Source organism: Mastomys coucha, unplaced genomic scaffold, assembly GCF_008632895.1.
Source record: "Mastomys coucha isolate ucsf_1 unplaced genomic scaffold, UCSF_Mcou_1 pScaffold5, whole genome shotgun sequence".
Taxonomy (NCBI): Eukaryota; Metazoa; Chordata; class Mammalia; order Rodentia; family Muridae; genus Mastomys; species Mastomys coucha.
Window position 1 is genome coordinate 97521020 of NW_022196911.1, and position 8898 is coordinate 97529917.

Consider the following 8898-nt stretch of genomic DNA (forward strand, 5'->3'; position numbering starts at 1 on the left):
AATAAAGCCTGGTTCAAACCAACGCGTCGCCGGACCCACCCTGACGAGCTCCTTCCGCCAGCAACTTTGACCACCAACCGCGCAGCACGGCTGGGCCTGAGAGGCGGGACAGGAAGTGAAGCCTCCTCTCCGTAAGGTGAAAGGTTAGCGGAAGTATCCTCCTTTCCTTTCTGCCAGGTGTCTGCTCCTAGCTGTCGGTGAGTAGAGGCCTGGAGAGGGTCTTGCAATCCGCGACCATCGCGGCCCCGGGGTCGGGTTGCCCGGCTCGTTTGGACTCTAAGCCTCTGGCGGCTTCACGGCGAGTCGCATCCCTCGAGTAGAACCTCCGGGCTGCGTGGCCTAGTCGGCAGCGAGTGATCAAAAGTCGCGGGCCTACGACCGGGGCTCGCATGTAGAAGTCGCCTCCGGGGCCTTCCGTTTTACAAACTTCTGAGCGGCTCCTTGTCTTTGTTCTCTGCAGAAATGGGCAAGTTCATGAAACCCGGGAAAGTGGTGCTGGTCCTGGCTGGACGCTACTCCGGACGCAAAGCCGTCATCGTGAAGGTACCAGACCTCCGGGGCTCTTTGGACTGCTTGCATGCCGGGATGAGCCGGATCGGAATTTGAGATCTGTCCGAGCATTAGTCACTGGCGAATGCATAATGGGTATTAATGTTGGCCATTGTGTATTGAACGTATTACAGCTGTGGTGTGTAATTCTTGCAGTAACTAACCCAAGACCTAAGTAACTTAATTTCAGGCACTAAGGATTAGAGGTGTTAAGTTGCTTGACAGGTCGAAGTAATGGATGCTGCAGCTAAGAGTATGTAGGATGGGAGACACTGTTTCTCTTGGTCTTAAGAATGCTAAGGTTGTATAACCGTGCACTGCCCAGCAGATGTAAGACCCTGGGTTTGCCAGGCAGTGCACACCTGTAACCCCAGCACTTGGGAGCATTCCCTGGGTGTATTTAACCTTTTTGCTACTTGCTTCTTACCAGTTTTATACCCCTTGTCCTAGCCACAAGACCACTGGCTTTGCTGTTAAGAACACTTCCCAGCTTCTTGCTCCTGTCATTTATCTAAAACAGATGAGGCTGCCAGCTTTGCTGTCTCAGCTCTAACCTTAACTGTTTAAATTGAGGAAGGTGTTGGGGGCGCCTAGCATCACTCCTGTTGACTCTTGGCATCGAATGACTGTCTTCTATAGTGGTCTAGAGTTGGGGAGGGTATGTTTAATAAGCACAGTTTTACTAAGACAGGGCCTAAGCGGTAACGCGTGGCTTTTTCCCTTTTCTCATCTAGAACATTGACGATGGCACCTCGGACCGCCCTTACAGCCATGCCCTGGTGGCTGGAATTGACCGCTATCCCCGCAAAGTGACAGCTGCCATGGGCAAGAAGAAAATCGCCAGGCGATCCAAGATCAAGTCCTTTGTGAAAGTTTATAACTACAACCACCTCATGCCCACAAGGTGAGCCTTCCAGAAATGGGAGTGGAAGTTCATATCCTCTGCTGAGGAGAAAAAGTAGCCTGTGGTTTAAGAATGGGCCATCATAGTCTCTAGATCCTCTTCTCTTGGTCTTAAGAATGCTAAGCTTGTATAACCGTGCACTGCCCAGCAGATGTAAGACCCTGGGTTTGCCAGGCAGTGTACACCTGTAACCCCAGCACTTGGGAGGCAGAGGCATGTGGATTTTCCAGCCTACAGAATAAGCTCCAGGACAGCCAGGGCTACACAGAGAAACCCTGTCTTGAAAGACCAAAAAAAAAAAAAAAAAAAAAACCAGATCTCGTGTTTGACGACAGTGTTGTTGGGAGAAGCGAGTAGACTTGATAATAGTCTGTAGTTCATTTTATCTTCTGCATCCGTTTTTGCACAAGGCTATCTTCACATTTGGAGTCCTGTGTTTTGGATTTCAGGTGTGAGCATCCTGTCTCAGGTCCCTTTAAAGGTTTTCTGTTCTCCGGCTTGACCTTATTAAATGTAGATTGCTGGATTTGTCTTTCTCAGAGACATGATCTGCTCTGCCTCTCTCACCTTTGTACAAGATGACTGATTTTCTTTGGGCTGTAAGAGAGCTTAGGGCCTGCTGGTGGTGACCAGACTTCAATCCCTTGAACCCGCATAAGGGTGGAAGGAGAGGGCTCTGCAGTTTTGTTTTGAACCAGGGTAGCGACAGCGTGGTCATTAGGATAGTTATTTTATTTTTGTGGAGCAGCTGAGTTTAATTTCCAGAACCTGACAATATTAAAAGGCTCCAAGCTGCCTATACTATCTCCAGAAAATCAGGCACCCTTTTCTGATCTCCGGAGGGAACCTGTGTTCATGTGCACAGAAACACATACATTCTAGGCTAGTCAAGGCTAGCTTGAACTACCTAATCCACCTGCCTCTATCAAGTGCTAGGTTTAAAGGGATCAGCACTACCACCCAGTTTTGGTTTTGTTTGTTTGCTTTTTGTTTTAGTTTTGTTGGTGGTGGTTTATGTATGTAGATGTTTTGCTTTCATGTATGGCCACACCATAAGTGCTGACAGTTAACTACTGTTACTACTGTTCTCTCTCTCTCTCTCTCTCTCTCTCTCTCTCTCTCTAGACACCTCCCCTAAATCTCTTTTTAGGCAAGGCGGTAATGCAGTTAGGATCCTAGCGTTTAACAGGCCGAGGCAGGTGGATCTCCCAGCTATAGCTATGTAGTGACAGGTCCCTCGAATAGGCTCTCTTGATCTAGGGGAATTGAGGGGTCCTGAACTAGATTTCTTGGGGCGCAGCAGCATGTGTCCTCAGGATTTGTTGCTGGGGCTGTCTTACTCTTAGAGCCATACTAGTTTGCTCAGTTCAGGCTAGTGTGAGATCTCATCTTAGCCTCTGGGGTACTGGTGTTACAGGTGTGCGCCATACCTGGCTAAGGAAAATCCAGCTGGAGAGATAGCCAGCTGTTGCATTGAAAGTAAGGTCTGGGGCTGGTGAGATAGATGGCTCAGTAGTTAAGAGCACTGACTGCTCTTCCAAAGGTCCTGAGTTCAATTCCCAGAAACCACATGGTGACTTATAACCATCTGACAGCCTCTTCTGATATGTCTCAAGACAGCTACAGTGTACCTATATACATAAAATAAATAATTTTTTGTTTTTTGAGACAGGGTTTCTCTGTATAGCCCTGGCTGTCCTGGAACTCACTCTGTAGATCAGGCTAGCATTGAACTCAGAAATCCACCTGCCTCTGCCTCCCAAGTGCTGGTGGGATCAAAGGCATCACCACTGCCCAGCAAATCTTTTTTTTTTTTTTCTTTAAGGAGCCAGGCAGTGGTGGCACACGCCTTTAATTCCAGCACTTAGGAGGCAGAAGCAGGCAGATTTCTCAGTTCAAGGACAGAGGACAGCCAGGGCTAAACAGAGAAACCCTGTCTCCAAAAGAGAGAGGTCTGGTGTGGTGAATCTCACCTCTTAAAAGGAGTTTCAGAAATTTGAGGACAAAATGAGAATTTCCTAGGAATTGCATGAAGGTGTGGCATGGTGGACATTCCTGGCTGTGCTGCTGAGGAGTTGTATTGTGACCACACCAGGTCTCTGGAGAAATTAGTTTCCTGGTGTCCCTAGCTAATCTTGCCTCTGCACTGTTAACCCAGGTACTCTGTGGATATCCCCTTGGACAAGACTGTTGTCAATAAGGATGTGTTCAGGGACCCAGCTTTGAAACGCAAGGCCAGGCGAGAGGCCAAGGTCAAGTTTGAGGAGCGGTAAGTGGGTCCTATGTTTGTTGAATACAGTTACTGCTTCTTGTCAAAGAATTTGTTTTCCTGTTTATTTTTCTCCTGTGTGTCACTTGTTTATTTTTTTTCCTTTCTAGATACAAGACAGGGAAGAACAAATGGTTTTTCCAGAAGCTTCGCTTTTAGGTATATTTTGTTTTCGTCATTAAAAATTTAAAAAAAAAAAAAAACAAGTGTCTGCCTATTACATTTCTTGGGAAAGAGACTGGGGAAATGAAATAGGTGTGTTGTGGTGAGACTTGAGCCTCGGCTGGGTAACCATCTGGTGGCATGACAGCCTCCTTGAGGAAAGTGAGCATTTGCCCACCAGCTGCTCCTGGCCTCTGCCTCCCAAGTGCTGGAATTAAAGGCCTGCACCACCACCCCCTGGCTGCTCCTGGCATTTTTTTTTTTTTTTTTTTTTTTTTTAATGAGAAACACAAGTGTCCTCAGATTGGGACGGTGAGGCTCAATACTGCCTCCCATTAGGAACCTCATTCTTGTAACACAGGGTTCTTGACAACACTACAGGAAAAGAAGTAAAGCAGAGATTAAGATCATAGCCATAGTACTGGGCAGGGGTGGCGCTTCCCTTTAATCCCAGCACTCTAGAGGCAGAGGCTGGCAGATCTTTGAGTTTGTGGCCATCACGGTCTACATGGTAAGTTCTAGACAGCCCATGGTAACAGACCCTGTTTTGAAGCCACTCCCACCCCTTACCTCATGCGCACACTCAGAAAATACAAGTATGAGGACCTTACTCAAGGTGGATCTCCAAAGTTGAAGCCAGCCAGTGTATTGTGGCACCATTTCAGAAGCATAAGGATTCTGACTAGTGCATGGTTAAGAAGCTTGGGGGGGGGTGCTGGAGTGATGGCTCAGTGAGTGATTAAGAGCACCGATTGTTCTTCCAGAGGTCCTGAATTCAGTTCCCAGCAACCACATGGTGGCTCACAACTATCTGTAATGAGATTTGACGCCCTCTAATAGTGTGTATGAAGACAGCTACAGTGTACTCGCATATATAAAATGATAAAATATTAAAAAAAGCTTTGTCAGGGTACATTCTGCATTGCAAAGCTTGTGCTAACTGATTTAGAGAAGTCCTGAGGCTGGAGGCACCATTGGCTCAACAGTTAGGAACTCTGCTCTTGAGATTTTGTTTCCCAGCACCCATGTCACTTACACAAGCCCACACACTGGTTTTTTAAGGGAGGGCAAAATGCTAAGGCTGACAATACCAACTCGCAAGTAATATTACCCCCAGGCCTACACAACAGTGCATGGTTACCCACATCATAAACATAATTTCTAAATATATGCTGGATGTGCTGGGTTCTGTTTTTTTTAGTGGTGTGGTTTTATTTTGGCCTGCATGTCTGTCTAAGGGACCACATGTTGGCTCACAAACCACCCATAATGAGATCTGACGCCCTCTAATGGTGTGTCTGAAGATAGCTACAATGTACTTAAATATAGTAATAAATCTTTGGGCCAGAGTGAGCAGAGGTCCTGAGTTCAATTCCCAGCAACCATATACCAAATGATGGCTCACAGCCATCTGTATAGCTACAGTGTACTCATATACATAAAATAAATCTTTAAAAAAATAGGTTGCTGGGCAGTGGTGGCACATGCCTTTAATCCCAGCACTTGGGAGGCAGAGGCAGGAGGATTTCTGGGTTTGAGGCCAGCCTGGTCTACAGAGTGAGCCCAGGACAGCCAGGGCTATACAGGAGAAACCCTGTTTCGAAAAACAACAAAAAAGTTGCAAACTGGCTATGTGGATTCTGCGAGTTGAACCTGGGTCCTCTGGAATAACAGTTATTACTCAGTTGCTGAGCCCTTTATTTTTTTGGGTCTTGGAGGTAGGGTTTCTTTGTGTAGCTATGGCTGCCCTGAAAAATCACTCTGTAGACTAGGCTTGCTTGACTGATCACAGAGATTCACCTGCCCCATTTAATGCTGAGATCAAAGACGTGTGCCACCACCACTTGATTCTTTTCTTTTTTTTCGAGACAGGGTTTCTCTGTGTATCCCTGGCTGTCCTGGAACTCACTCTGTAGACCAGGCTGGCCTCGAACTCAGAAATCTGCCTGCCTCTGCTTCCCAAGTGCTGGGATTCAAGGCGTGCGCCACCACCTCCCGGCAATTCATTTCTTTAATCACAGCCTTTTGGAGGCAAAAGCAGATGTCAGAGTTTGAAGCCAACTAGAGCTACATTACTGAGAGTCTGTCTGTCTCGAAGTCTTAAGAATCCTGCCAATTGGGGGCTGGAGAGATGGCTCAGCGGTTAGGAGCACTGACTGCTCTCCCAGAGGTCCTGAGTTCAATTGCCATCAAGTGGACTCACAACCATCTATAGTGAGATCGCATGCCCTCTTCTGGTGTGAAGGGAGCAATAGGGTACTCATATACATAAAATAAAATCTTAAAAAAAGAATCCTACCCTACCCAATAGGTTTATGCTAGAATTGGCTGCCTGGGAAGGTTAGTTGGACAGTCTTCCCTTTCCAGTCCCAGGAGCACATGCCTGTCTAGGTGGTTAGAGTTGATGACTTAGGAGGCTCCTCCCAAGGGCGGGGCTGTGTGCTCAGAGGCAGAAACGAAAGTGGAAGTGTGTTTCAGACTGCTGGAGGCTGAGGAGACCAAAGCCACCTCTGAGAGTTTAAATAAGGAGTTGAGTGTTTCAGAACTCTCCACTTTGAACCCTGCTCTGAAGCCTGACGTGAGAGAGCCATGTCTATGACCCTGCAAGCTGTAAGTAAGGGAGCAAGAGAGCATTTGCCTCGCATGTGGAGGGGAACACAGAGTGTTCTAGGCTGAGAACTGCTTAGCTCTGACCTGCTGAGGGTGGGAGAGAAGTAGAGAACTTAGATACCTTGGCCTGTGGAGCTGGTCATTTACCTATTGCCTCAAAACTCTGACACCCCAAGTCAGGACCTTGGTAATTCTTCATGTGCATGTATGTTTTGGATTTGTAGAAAGCTGTAAAAGTCAAAGGCTTTTGGCTGTTCTAACAGCAAAGGTACTTCCCAGCTCCTCCCCTCAGATTGCCACATCAACCTGACCATTGGTCCTCTCTGTCTCTGGGACGGGTGGTCTCCTCTCTCAGTGCCTCTGACTGAGGCCACCTCTATAAGCTAGGTTGAGCTGTGAAATCTGCCTGCCAGTGATGCCTTGGGAGCAAGCACAGTGTCCTACAGTGGGCAGCCACCTGTGAGGAGGGATCCAATGCAGCTTGTCAACAGCTCTGTCTTCCCTTGTTAGCTGTCTGGCACGGAAAACTTCCATTTGCCTCGCAGAGACAATTAAAAAAAAAAAGAGCTATTTGAAGCCAAATAAGGAAAAGGAGCAAAGAAGAGCAAACTTGCCTGGTTTCAGATCCTAGTTTCTTCAGACACGTTGCACTGGACCAAACGTTAGCCTTTCTAAAGTTTACAGTCTAATCCCCATTTCTTCACTTGCTATCTAGGGATATTAAACTTCTTCACAAGGATATCTAGAGGGAGGGTTAGGGCGCTAGCTCAGTCTGTAAGAGTATGAGAAGGGGACTGAAGAGATGGCTCAGCGGTTAAGCGGACTGACTGCTCTTCCAGAGGTCCTGAGTTCAATTCCCAGCAACCACATGGTGGCTCACAACCATCTATAATGGGATCTGACGCCCTCTTCTGGTGTGTCTGAAAAGAGAGACAATGTGCTCACATACATAAAAATAAATAAATCTTGGCCAGGCGGTGGTGACACATGCCTTTAATCCCAGCACTTGGGAGGCAGAGGGCAGGCGGATTTCTGAGTTCGAGGCCAGCTTGGTCTACAGAGTGAGTTCCAGGACAGCCAGGACTACACAGAGAAACCCTGTCTTGAAAAAACCAATAAATAAATAAATCTTTAAAAAATAGAGAGAGATAATATGAGAAGAAATTCAGTCCTTAAGAACTGAGATAACGGGCTGGCGAGATGGCTCAGAGGTTAAGAGCACTGACTGCTCTTCCGAAGGTCCTGAGTTCAAATCTCAGCAACCATACGGTGGCTCACAACCACCCGTAATAAGATCTGACGCCCTCTTCTGGTGCATCTGAAGACAGCTACAGCATACTATGCCGGAGGTGGGGCTGGAGCGAACCATCTGTACAGCTAGTGTACTCATACACATAAAATAAATAAATCTTTAAAAAAAAAAATTGGGCTGGTGAGATGGCTCAGCAGGAAGAGTCCTGTCTGCTCTTCCAAAGGTCATGAGTTCAAATCCCAGCAACCACATGGTGGCTCATAACCACCCGTAATAAGATCTGACACCCTCTTCTGGTGTGTCTGAAGACAGCTACAGTGTACTTACATCTAATAAATAAGTAAATCTTAAAAAAAAAAAAAAAGAACTGAGATAAAACAACAACAAAAATAGCACAGTGGCATGTGCTTGTAATCCTAGCAGAAAGAGACAAGCACGCCCCTGGGGTTTGTTGGTGAGCCACTCAGCCCAGGTTAGTGAGTGAGAGACCCTGTCTTGAAAATTAAAGTAGCAGCCTGGAGAGATGGCTCAGCAGTTAAGAGTATGTGTTGCTCTTGCAGAGAACCCCGCTTCAGTTCTCACCACCAACCTGTTGGCTAACTCTAGTTCTCGTTCCTGGCACCAGGCACCCACGTGGTGCGCTGACATACATGCTGACGAAACACCCATAAATATAAACAATTTTAAAATATACATTTTTTTAAAAATCCTGCCAACTTTGCTAGAGAGATTACTCAGTGGTTAACACCACTGATTGTTCTTCCAGAAGAACAGTGTTCCTAGCACTCACCTGGAGCCCAACAGCCTTCTGTAACTTCATTTCTAGGGGATCTGGTACCTTCTTCTGGCCCCCTCTGGTACTGCATGCACATGGTCCTCAGACACAGGCAAAACACATGGGTGTTTGAAAAACACATTTTCAAACAACAAAAACAAACAAACAACCCCTCCCAAAAAAGGTTCTGGGAACTAACCTAGGTCCTCTCTCTGCAAGAACAGCAAGTATTTGTAACAGCTGAGCCATCTTCTCAGCCTCTTATCTTTTTTTAAAAAAAATTCTTTAGAGCTGGGCAGTAGTGGTACTCACCTTTAATCCCAGCACTTGGGAGGCAGAGGCAGGCGAATTTCTGAGTTTGAGGCCAGCCTGGTCTA

General features: G+C 46.8%; 2 protein-coding genes across 3 annotated transcripts in view; both read left to right on the forward strand.

The window, feature by feature from the left end:
• Nucleotides 1-3925, forward strand: Rpl27 (ribosomal protein L27). 2 transcript variants are annotated; one of them, XM_031353828.1, is made up of 5 exons: nucleotides 1-143; nucleotides 461-543; nucleotides 1284-1453; nucleotides 3612-3722; nucleotides 3833-3925. In XM_031353828.1, the coding sequence occupies exons 2-5, from the start codon at nucleotides 463-465 to the stop codon at nucleotides 3879-3881; spliced, it is 411 nt and encodes a 136-aa protein (XP_031209688.1). In that variant the 5' UTR covers nucleotides 1-143; nucleotides 461-462; the 3' UTR covers nucleotides 3882-3925. The 2 variants fall into 2 exon arrangements, with proteins under 2 accessions (XP_031209688.1, XP_031209687.1); XM_031353827.1 differs by having other exon boundaries at nucleotides 65-197.
• Nucleotides 3926-6346: 2421 nt separating this feature from the next.
• The window catches only part of Ifi35 (interferon induced protein 35), a 10145-nt gene continuing 7593 nt past the window's right edge, over nucleotides 6347-8898 (forward strand). Inside the window, exon 1 of the mRNA XM_031351731.1 lies at nucleotides 6347-6494. Within this exon, the coding sequence (XP_031207591.1) occupies nucleotides 6474-6494 (21 nt within the window). The 5' untranslated portion in view covers nucleotides 6347-6473. The remainder of the gene's footprint in view (nucleotides 6495-8898) is intronic.